General features: G+C 54.4%; 8 protein-coding genes across 8 annotated transcripts; 6 read left to right on the top strand and 2 right to left on the bottom strand.

Moving 5' to 3' along the window:
* Positions 1 to 501: 501 nt before the first annotated feature.
* CC84DRAFT_1145778 (electron transfer flavo protein-like protein subunit alpha) lies at positions 502 to 2080 on the bottom strand. Its single transcript, XM_018176526.1, has 3 exons — positions 1653 to 2080; positions 1435 to 1603; positions 502 to 1384 (listed from the first exon to the last, which is right to left on the bottom strand). The coding sequence occupies exons 1-3, from the start codon at positions 1953 to 1955 to the stop codon at positions 807 to 809; spliced, it is 1050 nt and encodes a 349-aa protein (XP_018036348.1). The 5' UTR covers positions 1956 to 2080; the 3' UTR covers positions 502 to 806.
* A 475-nt stretch (positions 2081 to 2555) lies between these two features.
* On the top strand, positions 2556 to 4789 carry CC84DRAFT_1090771 (SWIRM-domain-containing protein; the record flags this gene model as incomplete). The annotated part of the gene is made up of 2 exons (XM_018174373.1): positions 2556 to 3212; positions 3260 to 4789. The coding sequence occupies 2 exons, from the start codon at positions 2556 to 2558 to the stop codon at positions 4787 to 4789; spliced, it is 2187 nt and encodes a 728-aa protein (XP_018036349.1).
* A 612-nt stretch (positions 4790 to 5401) lies between these two features.
* Positions 5402 to 6510, top strand: CC84DRAFT_1164392 (uncharacterized protein). Its single transcript, XM_018178478.1, has 4 exons — positions 5402 to 5537; positions 5594 to 5595; positions 5726 to 6151; positions 6205 to 6510. The coding sequence occupies exons 1-4, from the start codon at positions 5487 to 5489 to the stop codon at positions 6236 to 6238; spliced, it is 513 nt and encodes a 170-aa protein (XP_018036350.1). The 5' UTR covers positions 5402 to 5486; the 3' UTR covers positions 6239 to 6510.
* Positions 6511 to 6854: 344 nt separating this feature from the next.
* On the top strand, positions 6855 to 7964 carry CC84DRAFT_1205631 (uncharacterized protein; the record flags this gene model as incomplete). The annotated part of the gene is made up of 4 exons (XM_018181988.1): positions 6855 to 6863; positions 7038 to 7075; positions 7308 to 7590; positions 7632 to 7964. The coding sequence occupies 4 exons, from the start codon at positions 6855 to 6857 to the stop codon at positions 7962 to 7964; spliced, it is 663 nt and encodes a 220-aa protein (XP_018036351.1).
* A 906-nt stretch (positions 7965 to 8870) lies between these two features.
* Positions 8871 to 10901, top strand: CC84DRAFT_1091365 (glutaminyl-tRNA synthetase; the record flags this gene model as incomplete). Its single annotated transcript, XM_018174398.1, has 3 exons — positions 8871 to 9411; positions 9461 to 9890; positions 9938 to 10901. 3 exons carry the CDS (start codon positions 8871 to 8873, stop codon positions 10899 to 10901), a joined length of 1935 nt encoding a protein of 644 aa, XP_018036352.1.
* Positions 10902 to 11966: 1065 nt separating this feature from the next.
* Positions 11967 to 13900, top strand: CC84DRAFT_1090883 (uncharacterized protein; the record flags this gene model as incomplete). The annotated part of the gene is made up of 6 exons (XM_018174379.1): positions 11967 to 12186; positions 12262 to 12268; positions 12312 to 12523; positions 12600 to 12868; positions 12916 to 13037; positions 13087 to 13900. 6 exons carry the CDS (start codon positions 11967 to 11969, stop codon positions 13898 to 13900), a joined length of 1644 nt encoding a protein of 547 aa, XP_018036353.1.
* A 301-nt stretch (positions 13901 to 14201) lies between these two features.
* On the top strand, positions 14202 to 18506 carry CC84DRAFT_1145787 (cation-transporting ATPase 4). Its single transcript, XM_018176527.1, has 2 exons — positions 14202 to 17477; positions 17528 to 18506. Exons 1-2 carry the CDS (start codon positions 14223 to 14225, stop codon positions 18149 to 18151), a joined length of 3879 nt encoding a protein of 1292 aa, XP_018036354.1. The 5' UTR covers positions 14202 to 14222; the 3' UTR covers positions 18152 to 18506.
* A 1984-nt stretch (positions 18507 to 20490) lies between these two features.
* Positions 20491 to 21710, bottom strand: CC84DRAFT_743336 (phospholipase/carboxylesterase). Its single transcript, XM_018187265.1, has one exon. It carries the CDS (start codon positions 21415 to 21417, stop codon positions 20635 to 20637), a length of 783 nt encoding a protein of 260 aa, XP_018036355.1. The 5' UTR covers positions 21418 to 21710; the 3' UTR covers positions 20491 to 20634.
* Between the last annotated feature and the right edge of the window lie 177 nt (positions 21711 to 21887).

The raw sequence follows: 21887 nt of genomic DNA on the forward strand, positions 1-21887 counted from the left end.
CCTAGTAGGAGTTGCTCAGAAGAGCACGATAGAGCAGATGAATGGTAGTTCGTTGGTGTGGAGAACGGTAATTATCAGGAGTCGGTGATAGATGCAGGTTCTAGTGCGGGTGCTGAATAACGGTAATTAGTAGGAGTTGGTGATAGATGCAGGTTCAAGTGCGGGTGCTGAGTAACGGCGCTAGAAGGGAACAAAGACTAACTAGGACTGCGGAGGCGGATACGAAGCGTAGGGTAAAAACAAAAGCAGGGTTGATGTCGAGATTATGGCCCAGAGACTTGAGTCTAAAAGAGCACATGCTGTAATAGTAGGTTACCACGTTTGTGGGTCAAGTCTATTACGGGAGGAACGACTGGCGCTGGGCCACAGTTCACGCGGCGGATCGCTTCGCGACCGTGCGTCTTGCGTCACCACGGGTTTCTACCAAGCTTTCACAAGCTTTTGTACCCGATTGGACACGGATATGCACCACCCATCAGAACATGATGCAGGACCTATCACAAGGTAACGAAATAGTTTGATGTCCGACCTGCAATGGAGGAAATGCGTCATCTGAACGTATAAGGAGTATATACAAGAACTACGCTGCAGTCAAATCGCAAACTCAGTCAACCTACTCGCAACCGTTTCATATGCTGTTGCAGAATGTACCGCACACGGGCAGGGCATAAAGCAGCTTATGCAGCGCGTGGCTCTTAATCTTCGTTTGGCTTTGTAGATGATATTTTCAAGGACATGCAGCAGTCCTTGTTTAGGCGTATTGGTTCGTCGTTCTTCGGCTGTGACCCTCCTTGTCATGCGCGAGCCTATTGCGACTTAAGCTTCTCAGTGAGCTCCGGAACCTTCTCGAACAAATCGCCAACCAGGCCAACATCAGCGACCTGGAAGATAGGCGCATCGCCATCCTTGTTGATGGCGGCGATGACCTTGCTGTCTTTCATACCTGCCAAGTGCTGAATAGCACCTGAGATACCAGCGCAGAGGTAGAGCTTCGGCGCAACGTTCTTGCCCGTCTGTCCGACCTGCAGGCTGTTGTCGGCGAAGCCGCTGTCGACAGCAGCACGGGAAGCTCCAATGGCGGCGCCAAGTGCATCTGCCAGCGGGGGCATGAGGCGGTCGAACTCCTCCTTGGACTTGAGACCACGGCCACCAGACACCACCTTCTCCGCCGAGCCAAGATCAGGCCTGTCTGACTTGGCCAGGTCTTCGGATACCCATTCCGAAGTGCTCTCAACCTTGGGGTCTACGCCCTCTTCAACGGCAGCGGATCCACCTTCAAGCTCGGGCGCCGGGAACGCGGTGCCGCGCACGGTGATTACTTTCTGTGAGTCGGACGATTGGACGGTAAGGATGGCATTGCCTGCGTAGATGGGGCGCACAAATGCTGCGACGTGAGTCAGTACAGACAGCGATGTAGCAGTTGCCCCCACTTACTGTCTTCGCTCTCGATGGCGGTGATGTCTGAAATGGCCTGCACATCGAGTAGTGCAGCCACGCGAGGTAGCAGATTCTTGCCGAAAGCGGAGTGTCCGGCCAAGATGTGTGTGAAACCTCCCTTCTTGATGTTCTCGACGAGCAGCGGAGCATAGTTCTCAGGCAGACCCTGTGACAATCATCAGCAACGGCGCACATGGGACGACTACCACTCGTACCTTCTCGTACGCGCCATTCTCGACGTATATGATCTTCTCAATGCCCTTCACCTTGGCCGCCTCGTCCGCCACAGACTTGACCCCACTCCCGGCGACAAAGGCTGTTACCGAGCCGCCGAGCTTGGTTCCGGCTGTGATGGCGGAGAGCGATGCCGGGTTAAGCTTTCCATCTCTTTGCTCGAGGACAGCCAGTGTCGACAGGAGCCGGGCGAGGGCAGAGTACTGTGGGACGGTAACGGGTTGCGACAGGCGGAGCTGGGTGCGCGCCTGGCAGAGGGCGGATTTGCGGGCGACTGAGAACATGGCGGGCTTCAATTGCAGTAGCTACACAACAAAAGAAAGATTCCGGCGTGCAGAGTGGGTTGGTGGACGCAGACGCAAGAAAGACGCAAGACGGTGGCCAGCGTCGGAAGCTCAAGGCGAACACCTCGGCTGGCCTGCATCGCTCCCGGTCGCGCAGACGTCTGCATGGGGCGGCGCAGCGGCCAAGAACAGCACGTGACCCAAGGCGCATCCGCTGGCTGGCTAAGCGGAAAAGTATCGCGTCGACTCGCGACGGCCACCACCAGAGCGCATCATCCCAACCAACCCCACACTCATTACCAAATCCCCCCGTCGCGCTCTTGATCGCCTCCGTGTTCGGCGCGCAGCTTCCGCATCCCCCGTCGCGACGTGCGCCCGCCCTTTTCACTGCCCTCCAGCCGCCACGACGTGCCGCGCAGACCGTTGAAGAAGCTATGGCCGACGACGCGACTTCCACTCCCACTGCGGCCCAGGACATTGCAGCCGAGACCGCACAGGCGCAATCGCACGCCCAAGATGACCAAGGTAAGTCTTCGTGACACGGTGCCATGCCTGCACCCCTCTGCTGCCGTCGCCCGCGGCGCTCCCTGAATGCCAGCCATGGACCTCGCTGCCTTCGACGTGTTCAACGCCCCCTCTCCCCACGACAGCTATGATATTTACGACGGCAAAACTTCACCTGGCAGTAGTCTCGGTCGGCTAAGCCCCTTCTTTTTAGATACCTCGATGGTAGACGACTCGGCCACCAAGGAGGCGTCGCGCGAACCCTCAACGACGACGCCCGCACCCGTCTCCGATAACCCTCTCGATGCGCCAGACGGGCCCAGACCCGAGGCTGAAGATGCAGACGGCCAGGACGACGAAGAGATGGGCGGCGTCGAGGACGCAAAGAAAGACAAGGACGGAGCTGCTGCAGACCCCGATGCACAGGCAACCGCAGACCTGCAGGCCACCGCGCGCTCCCATCTCGTTGCCCAGACCTATGCGACCATCATCCCTAGCTACGCGACATGGTTCGACATGCGCTACATTGACCGCCGCGAGAGCAAGGCCCTGCCAGAGTTCTTCAATGGCCGCAATCGCAGCAAAACGCCTGCTGTGTATCGCGATTACCGCGACTTCATGATCAATACCTACCGCTTGAACCCCGATGAGTACCTCACTGTCACAGCCTGCCGTCGTAACCTGGCAGGCGACGTGTGCGCCATCATGCGCGTGCATGCGTTCTTGGAGCAGTGGGGATTGATCAATTACCAGGTAATGCGTATCCAAACATTACAACAGCCTTTTCTAACGAGACCTAGGTTGACCCTCAAGAGCGCCCCTCAAACATTGGTCCTCCAACCACAAGCCATTTCCGTCTCACGGTCGATACCCCGCGAGGACTGCAAGCGTTCCAGCCTGCGCCGAACTCGAAGGTCACAGAGGGAAAGCCGCATGCCGGGACCGAGCGCGCTGCCAGCCAACAACCCACTGCAAAGAGTGAGACCAAGACCTTAGTGGGCCGAAACATCTACGAGTCGAACGGGAAGGAGGTTTCTGCCGAGCCTGATAAGCCGGCGGCGAATGGCGAAGGTGCGAGCAACGGTGCTGGTGGGTCGGTAGACCTGCAGAAGCTCGAAAAGGAGACTCGTGAGCCTGCGAAAAAGGTCATATGCCACTTCTGCGGAATTGACTGCAGCCGCCTTTACTACCACCACACCAAGACCTCGGATGTACCCGGCCGTCAAAACCGCGAAGAGCTCTGCCCGAGATGTGTGGTCGACAAGCATTATTCCAGGGGCCTCAACTCGGAAGATTTTGTCAAGGTTGACCGAGGAGACTACCCACCTACACCCGATGTTGAAGATAACTGGACTCAGGAGGAGTTGCTGCTCTTGCTCGAAGGCCTGGAGATGTGCGACGATGACTGGAATGGCGTCGCTGATCATGTCATGACCAAGACGCGTGAACAGTGCGTGATGAAATTCCTGCAGCTGGAGATCGATAGCAAGTACGCCGAGCCAGAAGGTACGCAATCAGAAGGAGGTGCACCATCAACCAAGTTCCTCCGCGACCTAGAATATCTCAAGGAGGGCCGTCTACCCATCTTCCATGGCGACAACCCTATCTTGAGTGTCGTCGGCTTCTTGGCAGGACTCGCACCGGCGAATGTATCAGAGGTTGCTGTGGCTGCCAACCGGAGCGTTGCACAGATGAGGAAAGATCTCAATGACAAGATCAACAACGTCCAGTCCGGTGCAAGTGACAAGGGTAAAGAGAAGGCGGCAGAAGGTGAAGTCAAAAATGAGGACGCCATGGAAGTCGATGCTGCACAGTCCGCTGAAGCAGAGCGGGGCATCGTCAGTGCCGACCCGCAGGAGAGCAACCCTCTTGCCACGCTTCCCTTCGCCCTCTCAGCTGCCCGCTCCGCAGCCCTAGCCTCACACGAGGAACGTCACATCACACGACTGGTTTCCGGTGCCGTCAATCTCCAGTCGCAGAAATTGCAACTCAAGATGCAGCATTTCAACGACTTCGAGAAGCTGCATGCGGCCGAGCGTCGCGATCTGCAGCGCCGCCGCCAGCAGCTCTTCATGGATCGTTTGAGCTTCCAGCGACGAGTACGTGCTTTGGAAGAGGCAACCAAGAAGATCAGCAGCACCCTCGGTGGACCTGCTGGTCTACCTGGATCTGTCAGCCCTGAAGATGCGGTCAAGGCGCTTACTGATGCTATTGCGCTCTTTGGTGTTGGCAAGGGCGAGGAGGGTGTTGGCGTGAAGAGGGACAGCGTGGATGGCAGCGTGCAGCCCATCGCAGAAGGCGCCGAAGGATTTGGCAAGCACGAGCTATAGGGGAGCATGCGAAGAGTTTCTGTGGTGTCGAGGGAGTGATTCTTCGACTTATGTCACCACGTACTTGGTCATTGGCACGTTGTGGCGTCCTAGGCGTTTTTGGAAAGTCTGGTCTTGGCTTTGCGATATCAGATAGTCAGGCGGGCACACCTTGGTCGTTTGGAACCAGAGGCCCCGCTGTGTAGTATTTTGAACTAAGATACAGTATTTACTTATGCTGGGACTCTTTGGTCAGTGCCGCCTGCGTATTTTATGCAGTCTCACCTCGCCTATCCGCGCTCTGGATACACTACATGGGAAACGACAGCACATCTTCTGAATGTAGGCAGCTGGGCCCGGTATGTTCCGCCGGAAACTGTAACACCCTTTCAAGATGAGGGTGTGCGAATGTAAAGCCTACTCAGCCCAGCACCTTGGAACGCGACGCCTCACGTGTTGGTCGTATTATTCGCGCAAGCTCAACGCGTTGTGCCTTGGCAAGGATCTACTTGCGCTCGTATGACGTAGGTGCTCTAGCCCTCACATGCTTTGCTTCGCTTCAAGGCCCAGCCCTGCTCTTCCTTGTCACTCCCCCATCACACGATCTCCTTCATACGCGCAGCTGCATCTCCCTTCTTCACCATACACTCTCGATCGCTTTGCCTTGCACATAAAAGCACCGTCCAAAGTTTTCCACACAACAAGCTTAGCTACCAACATGTCGTACGCCGACGTTGCTGCCAAGGGTCCCAAGCAGAGCCCGGAAGAGGTACGTTCGCATCGGAAGAGGGTACCAAGGTCGAATTGAAGCTAATAGTGTCGCAGGCGTAAGTCAACCTTCTTGTTCCTACCATCGCGCGCCAATCTGTGCCTTGCTAGGCAGGTCGCGAATCTCGGCCTCGCGCTCTATACCATGCCCGCCATCTTATCGCGCCCTATCTAACACTTCCACTACAGTCGCGCCCCTGCTCAACCCATCGTCGAGCGCTCCGATGACTCCGTCTCCTCTCTCGTTGACGTCGACTCGCCCCACGTCTCCTCCGTCCCCTCCGACTTCGAGCAGCAGTCCGTGAAGACCGAGACCCAGGCCGAGCGCATCGAGTTCGAGAAGAAAGCCAAGGAGGCCTCCAAGGAAGCCGCCCACCAGGCGGAAGTCGCGAAAGAGAAGGCCAAGGAGAAGGCGAAGAAGGACGCGCACATCGCTAAGAAGAACGCTGACAACCCTGTTGTCTTGGGCAATGTTGTAACTGTCGGTATTCTGGGTACCGTGCTGGGCGTCGGCGCGTACAGGAAGTATGCCGCAAACGAGCTCACCTGGAAGGTTGTCGGTGCGTGGGCAGGTGTTGTCGGGCTTTTCGCCGTTGGCGACTACTACGTTTCCAAGTGAGTATCCTCGCATCCTTTGAATCCAAACCCAGCATACTAACAATTGCCAGCTACTTCTTCCAGAAGTACCCCCCGAAGAAGTAGTTGGCGAATTTATATCACGCCATCTCCTCTGTCCTGCCCTTCCCTTCCGATAGATTCCCACGGCTTTCGAACAGGAGTTCTTGACGGCGGTTTGGAGTTCCCGACGGACGGACGTTTTGCTTCCTTAATATCCCCGCGGCACCAGTATGCGAATGAATCAATAGTCATCTCTCATCTCTTTTGGATGCATGTTTGAATTAGACTGTGTTTGTGCGTGCCAGCTAGGGTCTAGTTCTGTGTATATATCGAGTCTACACTTTCTGAATCCACGATGTTGAAATCATCGTTTCTAATGAATGTGAAGGATGCTTACGGCGATTGGCAATTTGAGATATCAATCATGGACAATGAATGACAGCAGCAGTGATGTGCGCGCATTGTTCGACCCGCTAGTTTCTGTCTGCAGCTGCCAATTAGACCCCCAAACATCTCACTCATGTCATACCCAATCGCACTTCCCTTATGTATCAGAAGCAGTAGAATCCCGCAGGCCTCGATGCTGTTCCGTAAATCCCGCATATTAGATCATATTAAGACACTTCTCCCTCTGCCCTACTATTTCTAGATTCCTATCCCGAACGGCATAGCACTAATAAGCACCACTCAGTCATGTAGTATGTATGCAGTAAGCTAAGCGTGTTAGTAATGCAAAATGTCATTACCCCTGGACTATTATCTTCGCGGATCATGGCTATGATAGCGTGAAAGCTCATGACACACCGGGTCGTTACAATTGAGTGTAGAGGACCCTCATCAGCTGAGGGCGAATGTTGAAGATGCAGTGTGATAATGTGAACAGGGCAAGAGTGATGACATTGAGAGATTCAATGGAGCAACGTATGTATGTGCTCTACACACAGGGTAGTAGGTAGATCTGCTACAATATCTCTGTATCGGAAATAGTAATATAGTAACCACACATACAGGTAGTTGTGGCACAGACAGCAACTCCCAAGTCCAAGCTCCGACACTGTCCTCCCAGCGCTCACGATGGCCCAACTCCTCCACGAAAAACACTACCAACCCGTCGTCGCTGAGGTCTTGGAAAGTAAGCTGCCAAAATATGCAGTCAGCAGCGTGCTGCCTTCTTCTCTCGCCTCGATCACACGCGAGAGTGCATTATGATATTCCCATCCGCCTCCTCGGTCCTCCTCGCAGCAGTAGACGGCACGCTCACACGCCGCTTACTAACTGACACCGAGCTTGCCTGGCAAATTGACAACGTCAGCCCCCCTTCCGTCCGCCGCTCCGCCACCGCATCCGGCTACAGAAGGTTCTTCTGGACCCCTTCGCACCGCTCACCTGCCCACATCACCACCCTCATGCGTCTCACCGCCGGCATCACTCGCCGCGTGTCCCAAACCCCCTTTCGCAGCTCTACACCCCACTCCAGTACCCCCCAGCCGAATGCGGATATTCAGTCAACTCGCACGTCAGACTGGCGCAGCACCGCGCCCACAAGAGCTCAAACTACGTGATGAATCTCGTCGAAGACATCTGCGCGTATCTCTACCGCTCCGACACGTTTTCCCAGCTATTCACTATGCAGCCGTTCATTGTGGCCCTGCTTTTTCGACCCGAACAAGCTGCCGTCGTAGAAATATTTCTCTCGGGCCTCCTGCAGGTTTGGGTTGATGAAGGTGGCGGGCTGAACGCGTATCCAGCGGGCAGGAGCGTGGCTAACCCATGGAGGGTGGGTGGGGCGCAGTGGGTGAAAGAGAATTAGGAGGTGGAGAGAAATGTGAGGGAGCGGCGAGAGAAGGTTGAGGGGGATGTTTTGGGGCTGGGGAGTGGGAGTGAGGAGGCGTGGCGGGAGGCCTTAGGGAGCGGTGATGAAGGGGATGGGGATCATCCAGGGGATGGGGATTATGTACCTAGAGCTGACGAGTTGGCGAAGAATTTGGGAACGATGAGAGTGGATGAAGAGGCATAGCGAGGAGTTCAGAAGTGGGGCCGTGTGATTGCTCTTGTCCCTGAGTGTAAAGATGGTGAGCTTTTGCGAAAGTGTTCAGTTATTGATATATAGGTGCGAGAGTAAACTAGTGCGTTCCTTCAAGCTGAGCGCACAATGTTTCGCGAAGGAATGGATATTTTCGAGACATGAACGCTGAGAAAGGATGTGCGAGGTGCGAGGTGTGAAGGTGCGCACTTTTCAGGAAGCTATACCCGCGGATCAACGAAATATACGTGTGAGGGTTCAGGAACGGTTGAAAGGTGGGATAAATGCCGGCGAGATTCTACTGAAAGATCAGATTGAACTTTGATGGCAGTAGCACGATTCGGCTCAAACGCATCAAGATTGAGCAAAAGTTAGTCATATGTCTTGTTGAGTGAAGTGAAACGAACGTGAGGCGTGAAGCGGTCGGAGGTTGAAGCGGGACTGGGCGTCCCCCCCGATGTGGCGGTGCAGTCAATGTGTGGCGTGTGAGTCAGTCGCGCCTACCCCTCCAAAAAGCTCCAGACGCGCTCTCGATTCACGATCCTCCAAGAACAACGATTCAAAGGCGTCTATTCTTCCGACAAGCGGCCTAAGAAGTGAGTATACCCTCTCCCGGCTTGTCCTTTGCCTCAAAGATTGGCTCCAGTTCGAGTCACCCCGCTCTGGTTCTTGAGTTGCTAACATGGCCTAGACATGGCAGAGCCCACCGAAGCAACCGCGTCCGCACCTCCTGCTGAGGCTGAAGAGAAGGGCCCCTCCAAGCGTGCTCTCGAGAAAGCAGCGAAGAAAGCAGCCGCAAAGGCTAAGAAGGCGGAGCATGCCCTGCGACCCAAAGAGCCGTCGAAACCTGCAGAGAAGAAGCCTGCGAACGCCGAACCTACTAACGTCTTCTCCGAAGGCTGGTTGAAGCGTGTCTACGAAGAAAAGCCCGTAAAAGATGTCAGATCGCGATTCCCGCCAGAGCCCAACGGCTATCTCCACATCGGCCACTGCAAAGCCATCGCAGTCAATTTTGGCTTTGCGCGACACCATAAGGGTGTTTGCTTCCTCAGATACGACGACACAAACCCCGAGAAGGAGGAAGAGCAGTACTTCACAAGCATCCTGGACATCATCAAGTGGCTCGGTTTTGAGCCGTACAAGATCACCTATAGCAGCGACAATTTCGACAAGCTTTACGAATTGGCGGAGCAGCTGATCGAGAAGGACGGTGCTTATGTATGCCATTGCTCGCGTAAGTCATAATCACCATACCGTCAACCGAATGCTAACAAATTGCGCAGGTGAGGAAGTCAACATGCAGCGTGGTGGACCCGACAATCGCGGAGCCCGATATGCATGCGAGCACCGCACACGACCAATCGCGGAAAGCATCGCTGAGTTCCGGGCCATGCGCGATGGCAAATACAAGGCTGGGGAAGCATATTTGCGCATGAAGCAGAGTCTAACGGACCCCAACGAGGGCAACCCTCAAATGTGGGACCTGCCAGCCTACCGAGTGATCGAGAAAAACCACCACCACCGGACTGGCGAGAAGTGGAGAATCTACCCCACGTACGACTTCACACACTGCATATGCGATGCACTGGAGGATATCACACACTCGCTGTGCACAACCGAGTTCCAGCAGTCGCGCATTTCATACGATTGGCTATTGGAGCAACTGGACATGAAGACTCCCAAATCGGAAGAGAAGGGACCTATGCAAAGAGAGTGAGTAAATGGTCCAGACATATCAACGCCATACTGACAAAGCAAAGGTATGGGCGACTGAACCTCGGAGGCACGATCCTGTCAAAGCGCCGCATCTTGATGCTTGTTGAAGGTACAACCGCAGAGAAGAAGAATGCAGATGGCACAGTCGAGAAGAGGACCATACCTCCTTCGGTCCGAGGCTGGGATGATCCTCGCTTGTATACACTTGTCGCTCTCCGTCGTCGCGGCATACCAGCCAAGGCCTTGTTGAACTTCGTTGAGGAACTCGGCGTGAATGATGCACTCACCGAGATCCAGCCCCCGCGGTTAGAGTCTTCCATCCGCAAGCACCTTGAGCGCACTGTTGCTCGCCAGATGCTTGTACTAGACCCCATCAAGGTTGTCATTGAGGACTTCGCAGCAGAGGATGACCAGGAAATCACCGTACCATATGACCCGAAGGGCACTATCCCTGGAGAGCGAAAGGTCAAGCTCGGAAAGGAGGCGTACATTGACCGCAGTGATTTCCGAGAAGAAGATGACCCCAACTACTTCCGTCTCGCACCCAACAAGGTTGTAGGTCTCTACAACGTTCCCTTCTCGATTCGCGCGACGTCTTACTCAAAGGACGAGAACGGCAAAGTCACAGAAATCAAGGCTGTCAAGGCGACTGGCGAGAAGCCCAAGACATACATCCAGTGGGTAGATGCTGCCACAGCCGTTCCTGTAAAGGCTCGCCAGTACAACTCTCTCTTCAAATCAGAATCGCCCAATGCACTTGACTGGAAGACTGGTGGCTGGGCTGATGACTTGAACCCAGAATCCGAGGTCATATTTGAGAACGCCGTCATTGAAGCTGGCATCAAGGGTCTTCTCAAGGAGCACACATTGAACCCGAGCGGGTCATCGGACGATCTCATCCGTTTCCAGGCCCTGCGCACAGCATACTTCTGTGTTGATGTAGATTCCACAGAGGACAAGATTGTTCTGAACCAGATTGTTACTTTGAGGGAAGACAAGGCGAAATAAGCAATTGTGTTGAAGCATAGGTCAGGCGGCGTTGAGGCAACAGGCATGGTCGCATGATGACTGAGGAATGAGAGAGGAATGTCATAGATATCCATGTTATACCATGAAGCGCACCTTCTACAACGTATGCACAGGATGTGAGTCCTGCCATGCCGGATGACTACCCTGGCTCGATCAAGCCACGTGACGGCGCCGTATCTATGGATTATGTAGATAACTCCGCCTTGCTACATCCTTCATCTCGTTATGTGGTATCATCTTTGTATATGAGAAGACATGCAGCCTCGAAATTCTTTACCTATTCCAGATTCTTCGTCAGGCCACCCAGCATGGTAGAATCGTTTTTATCACAGCCTCAGAACGGATTAGCCTGGCTTAGTGAGCACATCGTATCGGCGAGGATCTCAATCTGTGGTGTTGCACCCCGCTTTAAAAATAATAGCATTGTTCGATCTCTCTCCTGGAGATGCTGAAGATCGACGCTATCTTACAAAACGTGGCGATTTCACTGACGTCGATTCAGCCCATCGATATCTTTCAAGCCCATCTGAAGGGTGATGAGCAGCAGTGGACTTGGCGAATCAACGCAACGGTTTATCTCCGGTCTGACACCCCTACTCAACTTACAACGTGGCCGACCAGACCCTGCATCGGAGCATAAGTTTGTAAGGGGAGCCCGAGGATATGTCATCTGAGGCTTACTATCTCCAGCAATGCCTATCTGCAGCCTCGCCTATCGTACCATTACAACTACGAGTGTCTCCGCTGCTACTGCAAGGCTGAGCATTTCATGCTACACCAGGCCAATGAAGTCGCTCTGAAGCTCGCGAATTCCCTTCGGGTCAGGACAGGCGCCTGAGATATCATTACTGAAACGATTTGGGTTAGTGGCCCAAGTCATCTGAATGGAAGAGTGAAGAGCTTCATCATTTCCAGAGGCACTGTATCAGAAGTGCTGTTTGAGAAACATTGAGGTTGAGGCGTGCAACAAGTATCGACATGAGTGCACAAGCACAGACAGCGCCCTCAATCCGAGAACTCGAACACCCAGCAGTCGCGGAAAATATGCCGCGTGAGCGCCAATACGAATTCTTCGTTACAACAAAGGAGCCCCACCAGCTCGAAGGTCAAGACCGCGGCCGCATCCGTAGCGTTGTAATGAAAAACTTTTTCGAGGCGCAATGGTGTGGAGGATATACTAAGTCGGAGAACCATTCGAAAGAGACGGTGCAGAGAAAGACGAATTTGAAATCGAGATTCAGACTGCCGAAGCCAGGACCGCGGGGTGAAGCGGCAAGTTCGATCTTCTAATCTCCCAATCAAAATGCTCATGCTTTTGTAGGCATCCCCATGCGAGAAGACAAGAAGTACCAGAAAGCAGGAAATGGCCCGCAAGCAAACTATCAGAAGAACGGGTTCGCAGACTTCATCAGAAGACTCACCGAAGGGGATTGAACACAGCACCTCGAGTGGACCCAACACACCTCGTGAGAACAGAGGGACCCCACGCAGAATGAGGGCAAAGTTCATGCTAAAAATTAATCCGGGCGCTCACCTTTTCGACCCGTTCGATGTATTACCCGTTCCGGGAACGTGGCAACTGAATGTTCTCGTGAAGCTATGTAAGTTCTACTTTGCCGACTGTTAGCAGCACCCGTACTTTCAAAATTATCGGCGGACTACTGCTAATCATGATAGACAAATCCGGCAGCGGAATCAACTCGGTAGCCATCAACGCACGCAACTCGTGGTGGTCCTTCATCAGCAACGATGCTGGACTGTTGCATGCAACTCTAGCGACCTGGGCGCTATATGGAATCCTCATTCGAGGGATGTATGATCTTCAAGTCGAAACGATAAGACACAAGAACGAAGCTATCAAAGAGATCAACAACAAGATCGGCAGTCCTGGAGGAAAGATCTCGGACGAGCTGGTGGGCACTGTGGCGACACTCGCCAGCTGCGAGGTGAGAGCTCGTTCGATGCCTAGACTTTATCCTGATCAAGTGGGCAGAACCTTCTCGGCGCCTACGATGCCGCGCAGCTTCACATTGCTGCATTGAAGCGCATGGTCGATGCGCGTGGCGGACTGTTTGCCTTTGGCCACAATGACGGGCTGATGAGGGGAATTTTGTGGTATGTTGATCTGTGTTTTTGTAGCGTCTTCCAACCGACAGACGCTCAGGGTCGACATTCACACCGCGACTGCCTTCCGCACACCTCCAAGCTTCCCGAAAGTATACCTCGATCCAGACACACCTCCACTCCCAGAGGAGCTTCTCGAAGAGGCTGCCTACACCTCCCCAACGTGCCTTCTTGGCCTCTCGCTAGCTGGCATCGAGTGCTTCAACATTTTCTACCGACTGCACCGGCTCGCTCTTGCCGTATCACCTAGATGGATGAGGAGCGTGAGCCGGCTGACCTTCAGCAATCTACTTTACGAAACGGAGTACATGCAACTTTGGGTACCAGACTACTCGCGCGACTTCCTAGACTTCGATTTGGACTCCAACGATGAAGGTGGCGAGGCTCTCGCAGAAGGAGCAGCTCTTGCTGATTCGGCAAGTGTTGTCGAGGCACTGCTTGCAGCATCGCAGATCTTCATCTACGTAGCTTTGAGAGAGATACCTCCCAAGGCGAGGCTGTTCAGCATCCTGCTGGAGCGATTGCGTGTGGCGCTTGACCGGCCGAACATCAAGACAGTCAGCGTCTGGGAGAAAGCAAGCAACTTGCAGATGCTGCTCTGGGTGCTGGTTGTTGCTAGTTCAGCAGCACCAGCAGGGGGTGGTAGGGAGTGGTGGGTTCATCGGCTCGCCGATGTTGTGGAGGAGCTGGGGGTGCGGGATAGAAGAGAGCTCCAGGAGATGTTGGAGAAGGTGGCTTGGACGGATGTTTTCTTTGGGAGTGTACTGGGAGACGTGTGGCAGGGCGTGGATGAATGCGGGCACGCAATTGAACGGGGACAGGGTTTTTCGATGCAGGGTCCAGCAAGCCCATGATGCGGCTGGATCTCGGGGGCTAGGGTTCGCTTTGGACGCTCAAGGACGGAGAGGGGAATCTTGGGCAAGAGACGGAAGTCTGACCAGTGCACGTCTCCAGATAGGGTTATCGCAATCTTGGATCGAGACGACGGTGAATGTCGGCTCCCTTCCACGTTCTTCTCTTGCTACCGTGGCCGTGGGAGGAGGCGTCTGCGCGGGTGGCGATGTGGCCAATCGGTGCGAGGCGCTAGCGGCGACCGCCCGCCGCGTCGCAATATCCAAAATGCCAGCGCCGCGCGCTCGACGCCCTCGAGCAGCAGTTGACTCGGCAAACCCCACGATGCCGCTTGTCGACAACCCGCAGATCAAGCAGGCGAGCTTGCACACGCCGCTGCCGCTGCAGCTGCACGCATACATCTGGCCCTTTCTGATTGTCTGGCCCGCCTTCCTCTCCGTCTACCTCTCGCCCCAACGCTACGAGCAGCACATCCAGTCCTCGGAATGGACCTTCGTCTGGGTCGGCAGCATCACGACCGTCCAGGCGCTGATCTGGCTCTCCACCCACTGGAACGTTAACCTCAAGAGCGCCTTCACCACGACCAAGGCCAGCGACGTCCGCACCGCCCAGCTCATCAAAGTCCTCCCCATCGCAAACGCCGGCGCCGCCGAAATCTGCCCGCTCAAGCGCGAGACGGTGGGCGGCAAGCCGACCGTGTCCTTCCTGTTCCAGAAGCGCCGCTTCCTCTACGACGCCGACAAGGGCTCCTTTGCCCCGCTCTCCTACCCCCTCGACGTCGAGCCGAAGCCCCAGATCAAGACGTTCCAGGACACAAAGGGCCTGACGTCCGCCGACGAGGTCGAGAAGCTGCAGCACTACTACGGCGACAACAGCTTCGACATCCCCGTGCCCACCTTCACCGAGCTCTTCAAGGACCATGCCGTCGCGCCCTTCTTCGTCTTCCAGGTCTTCTGCGTGGGGCTGTGGATGCTCGACGACTACTGGTACTACTCGCTGTTCACCCTGTTCATGCTGGTCGCCTTCGAGTGCACCGTCGTGTGGCAGAGGCAGAGGACCCTGAACGAGTTCCGCGGCATGAGCATCAAGCCGTACGACTTGCTAGTATACAGGCAGAAGAAGTGGCAGGAGATCCAGAGCGACAAGTTGCTGCCCGGCGACGTCGTCAGCGTCGGAAGGACCAAGGAAGACTCGGGCGTCGCCTGCGACATGATCCTCCTCGAGGGTTCCGCCATTGTCAACGAGGCTATGCTTTCCGGCGAGAGCACTCCGGTGCTCAAGGAGTCCATCCAGCTGCGTCCCGGCGAAGCCAACATTGAGCAGGAGGGCCTCGACAAGAACGCCTTCCTGTACGGCGGTACCAAGGTTCTCCAGGTTTCGCACGGCAACAACGCGGAAGAGGACGGCAGCGCTGTTTCGAGGCTCTCGTCTGGACTACCGCCACCACCGGACAAGGGCGCCGTTGCAGTTGTCGTCAAGACTGGATTTGAGACCAGCCAGGGAAGCTTGGTCAGGACCATGATCTACTCGACTGAGCGTGTCTCCGCGAACAACGTTGAAGCATTGCTCTTCATTCTCTTCCTGTGCATCTTTGCTATCGCCGCTTCACGCTATGTCTGGGTGGAGGGTGTGAAGCAGGACCGCAAGCGTTCCAAGCTCATGCTCGACTGTGTGTTGATTATCACGAGTGTCGTACCCCCGGAACTGCCCATGGAACTTTCGCTGGCTGTGAACACCAGCTTGGCTGCGCTGAGCAAATACGCCATCTTCTGTACCGAACCTTTCCGCATTCCTTTTGCCGGGCGAGTGGACGTTGCCTGCTTTGACAAGACTGGTACTTTGACTGGCGAGGACCTCGTCGTAGACGGCATCGCCGGCCTCACCCTCGGCACCAACGGCGGCAAGATTGGCCCGGATGGCGCTCACACCAACGTCAGCGCCGTCTCTGAAATCGGCACCGAAAGCACTCTGGTCCTCGCTACCGCACACGCCCTGGTCAAGTTGGATGAAGGTGAAATTGTTGGCGAGCCGATGGAGAAAGCTACTCTGACCTCTCTGGGCTGGAACCTCAGCGGCAAAGACACCCTGACACCCAAGACCGTCTCCGCCAAGTCGCATGCTGAACTCGTACAAATCCGCCGACGCTTCCAGTTCTCCTCCGCACTTAAGCGCCAAAGTTCCGTTGCCACTGTTCTTGTCAACGACAGTAAGACCAAGCGCAAGATCAAGAGCACCTTTGTTGGTGTTAAGGGAGCGCCCGAAACGATCCGTAAGATGCTGGTCAATGTCCCGCCACATTACGAAGAGACCTTTAAGCACTTCACCAGGAACGGTGGCCGCGTACTTGCGCTTGCCTACAAATTCTTGGCCCAGGACGCTGAGTGGGGCATGAACCGTATCAATGATCTCAAGCGTGAGCAGGTGGAGTGCGATCTGCACTTTGCCGGTTTCTTGGTTCTCCAGTGCCCGCTCAAAGACGACGCTGTTCAGGCCGTGCGCATGTTGAACGAATCCAGCCACCGTGTGGTCATGATCACGGGTGACAACCCATTGACCGCTGTCCACGTCGCCCGTCAAGTTGAGATTGTGGACCGCGAGTGTCTGATTCTTGATGCACCCGAAAACGATGACTCTGGTGAGAAGCTTGTCTGGCGTAGCGTTGACGACAAAGTCAATATCCCCGTGGACCCGACCAAGCCTCTTGACCCGGAGATTATCAAGAGCAAGGACATTTGCGTTACTGGATACGCCCTCAGCAAGTTCTCCGGCCAACAGGCCTGGCTGCAGCTTCTTCGGTACACCTGGGTTTATGCTCGTGTTTCCCCGAAGCAGAAGGAAGAGATTCTCCTTGGCTTGAAGGACTGCGGCTACACCACGCTCATGTGCGGTGACGGAACGAACGATGTTGGCGCTCTTAAACAAGCTCATATCGGTGTCGCCCTCCTTAATGGTACTCGCGAGGATCTAGAGAAGATCGGTGAACACTTCCGAAACACCAAGATGAAGGAAGTCTACCAGAAGCAGGTCGAATTGATGAAACGATTCAACCAGCCCGCCCCGCCTGTCCCAATCATGATCGCCCACCTGTACCCTCCCGGCCCTGGAAACCCGCATTACGAGAAAGCCATGGAGGCACAGGCCAAGAAGAAGGGTTTTGCACTCCCTGCTCCCACAGACGCTACAAACGGTGCGGCGACCAATGGCGCTGTCGAGAAAAAGACACCTTCCGCGCAGCAGGGCGCTGCAGCCATGATGAGCTCATTCACAGACAAAATGATGGAATCAGAGCTTGCCGAACTTGACAGCGAGCCGCCAACCATCAAGCTCGGTGATGCTTCGGTAGCTGCGCCGTTCACATCCAAACTCGCCAATGTCGTTGCGATTCCTAACATTATCCGCCAAGGACGATGCACGCTTGTGGCCACTATCCAGATGTACAAGATTCTTGCGCTAAACTGCTTGATCTCGGCGTACAGTCTGTCTGTCCTCTACCTCGACGGCATCAAGTTCGGTGATGGCCAGGTTACCATCTCCGGTATGATGATGAGCGTGTGCTTCCTGTCCATCTCCCGCGCGAAGGTATGTCCCTCGTCCTCTACACAATTCCACACTTACTAACAACGGCACAGCCCGTCGAAGCCCTCAGCAAAGAGCGTCCCCAGCACAACATCTTCAACATCTATATCGTCGGTTCCGTCCTCGGCCAATTCGCAATCCATATCGCTACCCTCATCTACGTCTCGCAATACGTCCAGCGCACCGAGCCCAAGACGCCCAACCCTGATCTCGAAAAGGAATTCGAGCCCTCCCTCCTCAATTCTGCAATCTACCTCCTCCAACTCATTCAGCAGATTTCCACCTTCGCAATCAACTACCAGGGCCGCCCGTTCCGCGAGTCCATCCGCGAGAACCGCGGCATGTACTGGGGACTTGTCGGCGTCGCGTGTGTTGCTTTCTCCTGCGCGACGGAGTTTGTGCCTGAGATCAACGAGAAGTTGCGCCTGGTGCCATTTACGTATGACTTCAAGGTTATGATTACGAGTGTCATGATTATTGACTACGCGGGCTGCTGGATTATTGAGAAGGGACTGAAGACGCTGTTTAGCGATTACAAGCCCAAGGATATTGCAATTAGGCGGCCGGATCAGCTGAAGAGGGAGGAGGAGAGGAAGCGCGTGGAGGAGATGGAGGCGCAGCAGAAGAAGAACGCTGAGCTCGAGGAGATGGCGAAGAAGGCTGGACTGGTGAAATAGGGTGATGGAGAGGGGTGTTCATAGTGGGATGGTCGGACTCTGGTCTGATTCGTAGGTGAGCTGAGCTATAGAGGCGAAGCGGGAGGGGTTCAATACATCGATCGCTAATAGACATTTCTTGTTTTGCGGACGGTGTGTGCAAAGAGTGGTGGTAATGAGTTCCAGTGCTGATAGACGCCCCTTTTGGATGTGTCGCGTGTGGCTGGTCCTGATGATGATGATGATTATGCTCGGCATCAGTGACGTCTCAACCTGCTTCGCTCAGGTTCGTGTATATAAACCCACATCTGAGTGCGATGCTTTGGTCTTCACGCTTCTGTTTTCCCGGGGGTGGGGATCAAAACACGTTCGGCGGAGTGATCATGTGGAGGGAGGGGGGACTCAAATCCACTTGAATAGGACCGATGTAGGCGTAAGGGGGTGAAGCCATCTTGCGAAGCACCGATGTAGAGGCGGACCAAGGATTGAAAAACACGCTCAAGGAGAGGCCACGTGGAGGCGGAGGGGAGATCTAAACGCTTGTGCAGCCTGGCACGTGTGGGTGTGCGGGAGTGGGGCTGAAACGACCTTGATGGAGGGCCATGCCGGTGTGCTGAGGGATTGAAAAAAAAAAAAAAAAAAAGCCATGTCGAGGGGGAAGGGGGACTGGATGGCCTGAAGAGAGGTCTTGATGTGGAGGGCGAGCGGACTCAAAATGCTCCTACCCAAACTGTATGTGGGGGTGAGGGGATGCGAAAGAAGGAGAAGGAGAACCGACATGTCGGTGTGTGGAAGTGGGAGGTAGGACTAAAAAGCTTCCATCCTGCAGTCTATGTGGGTGCTGGAGGGCGACTACAAACATCCTGGATCGCGGAATGATGTGGGGGAGAGGACGACTGAAATTTCTAGGGTATTACGACTATATGCACGTGTGCGATAGAGGACCGAAGTTGTGCGCATGGCGCCTGTATTGGGGAGTGTGCGGGAGGGTGGCCAGAAATGATGCGCACATCATGTTACGGGGGTGTGGGAGGTGGCTCTGAGAAGGAAACTTGGAAGATGGCATGCGATAGGCGGAGGCGCCTAAAATAGGAAATATCTGGGTGTCGGGCGGAGGCACTTAAAAGTTTGGGCTAATGTTTTGATGTGAGTGCGGGGGAACGAAACCAACAATCTGGAGAAGAATGTGTCTGTCTGGGGGAGGCGGGATCGAAGTGAGCTTACAACAGCCGGATGCATGAGGACCCAAAACCTCGTTCTGAAGTTACCATGCGGGTGTCAGGTGGGTGGGGGAAAATCAAAAGCAGAGGTATCAGAGTGGCATGTGGGTGGGTGAGAGGTGCACTTTATGGGATCCCGGAAAGGATATGGATGAGTTGGAGGGGATGGGATTTGAAAAGACGTGGATAATTGAATACGCCTGTGCGAGAAGAGGGACCAAAAAGATGCTCAAATCGTGAGGCTTGTGGGTGAGGGGGAAGGACTAGAAAGCGGTCAAGTCTGGTATTTTGCGGGCGTGCTCGGCCGAAAGGGCAACCGAAACCCCACCATAACTGCTGAATGAGAGAGCTGGTGGAGCGGGGAATTCTTTTCACCAGGTCATTTGTGACCTTGCTTCCCTGCGTGCTGACTGAAGAACAGAAGAATCCACGCCGTCCAGCTGATGTGTGTCTGTCTACCTGGGGAAATTAAGATGGCTAGAACCAGGGAAGCATAGGTGGGTGCGAAGGAGGACGTAATCAAAGAATCAATCCCCGAAATTTCGTATGTGCGCCGCTGTCTACCTGTCAGGGGCCAAGATAACAGGGTTTTCACAAGAAAAATTCTGCCAGAGTCCCTCAATCAAAGAGCAGAGCTCCTATTCCCCTTTTTGACCTTGCTTCTAGGTTTAGAAATTAACAACAGACATGCGTACTGAGGCTGTAGAGAATCTCAAACGTAGGACCGGAAAGGCGATGCCCTTCCCGCCTTGGTTGCTAAAGCTACTCACGTAGAGATGTATTTGCGTGTTGTCGTGCCGGCACGCAATTCTAGAGCCCTTGCAGGGTAGGTCATTCTTTTTAAGACGGGACTGAAAGTTCGAGTATTCGAGAGCCGTGGCTCACCCTGCACTTCCCCTCTGAACGCGGAAAACAGACCCAAAATAGTATCACGTTCCAGCCTCTGGGCAGAAGAAAAGGTCAGCAATGTACAGAACAACATAGATTCCTCGGCCATCTCGGCTACGATGAAGTCGATGTTCGTACATTGAACCTGCGAACTCAGATCATCGAGAGTGTCTTGCAGAGATGTGGCTCCGTCTTGCTTGTCCGAAGCCAAAAAGCCTATTAGTCCCCATATTATGACCAGTCAATTCCACTCCTTTGGTCAGAAGGAAGTTTTCAAAGATACAAAATCAGGTTCAGTGCGTAGAGGGAAGATCAGTAAGGGAAAACCGATGTTCAGATATAGGATGGCAAATGATTACTAAAGAGAAGTACCACTTAGAACGAACCACTGTCACTTTACTTCTGGTCAGCACGACCAGCCGAATTTGCCAGACAAAATTCCACCGCCGCTCCGACAAGTGTCTTCCAAACCACGAACTCCATCTCATTCCTCGGCGCATACGTGAAAGTATAGTTCCAAGGAAGCCGTCCGCCACCACTCAGCCGATGCCTCCTTCCCCAACCCGTCTCGATGACACTCTTCTGATCAGCCAAGCTCATGATCAGGTGCGTGCTGCCATCCGGAGGATGAATATGAATGATCTCTCCCCGTGTCGAGCGATACACGTCCGGCTTCTTCGCATCGGGTAGCGAAGCGAAGTTCTTAATGCCGACTGCTGGCACAGGGCCTTCCAGAATGGACTTCTGAGTTTGCAGCACCGAGTTGTGAGATTCTACCAGCATGTCAAGATACGAATACATGGCCTTCTTCAATTCTTCGCTGGCAATATCGCTTGTTTGTCGTTGAGGAGCCACGAAGTTTGGAATCTGCGGTGCTTTGTTGCCTGGTCGCCATTTGAGGGCACGCGAGGCGTCTTGCGGCAGAAACTGCTCCTTATCGTGCGGACCTGCTACATTATCGATGTCGTACGGCGCTGGCACTGTGACGTCTTTGCGGGCCATGCGTGTCATCTTCAGCTGCGTGTACCATCCCCAGAAGGTTGCAGGAAGGCCATGTGGTCCGAGGGAGCAGTAATTTTGGTAATCTCGGAATGCTATGGCGGCAAAGACGATGCCTATAGTGCCTGCGGCTGCGAGGAGCGGACGTTCAGTGATAGAGATTTGGAGTTGCGAGGCCATGTTTGACGAACAACAGTGTGGGGAAGCCAGTTTTCCTGCAAGCAGCGGTCAAGATTTGTGCTCTCGGAAATTGCTTGACTAGTATATAGAGTTGTGAAAGTGATGTATAAATGTGGAACAGTGATGTGCGGTGGAAAACGCGTAGAGATGGCAGTCTTATAGTTACGGCTGTGGACGTTGCCCTGAAGGTATTTTCTCCGGAGGAGATATCTTCTCCGAGGCGCGCTCTCACATCTTTGATGTCCCAAAAGATCTATACGTTGGACGCGTGGCGGTGCCATGACACAAAGACGATCTTTGGGAAGAGTTCGGATATGGTGTCGGATCCGATGTCGGAGTCCGACGCTCTCTTGAACTCCTCAAAGATTGGCTGCATTCTTCACGTCTCGACCTCTCCAGGGCTCGATTCCATCTCTCAACTATGACTGTACACTATCGATTCGGCGAGTATCATAGATTGGTGCCTGTTC

The sequence above is a fragment of the Paraphaeosphaeria sporulosa genome (assembly GCF_001642045.1).
Source record: "Paraphaeosphaeria sporulosa strain AP3s5-JAC2a unplaced genomic scaffold CC84scaffold_5, whole genome shotgun sequence".
Taxonomy (NCBI): Eukaryota; Fungi; Ascomycota; class Dothideomycetes; order Pleosporales; family Didymosphaeriaceae; genus Paraphaeosphaeria; species Paraphaeosphaeria sporulosa.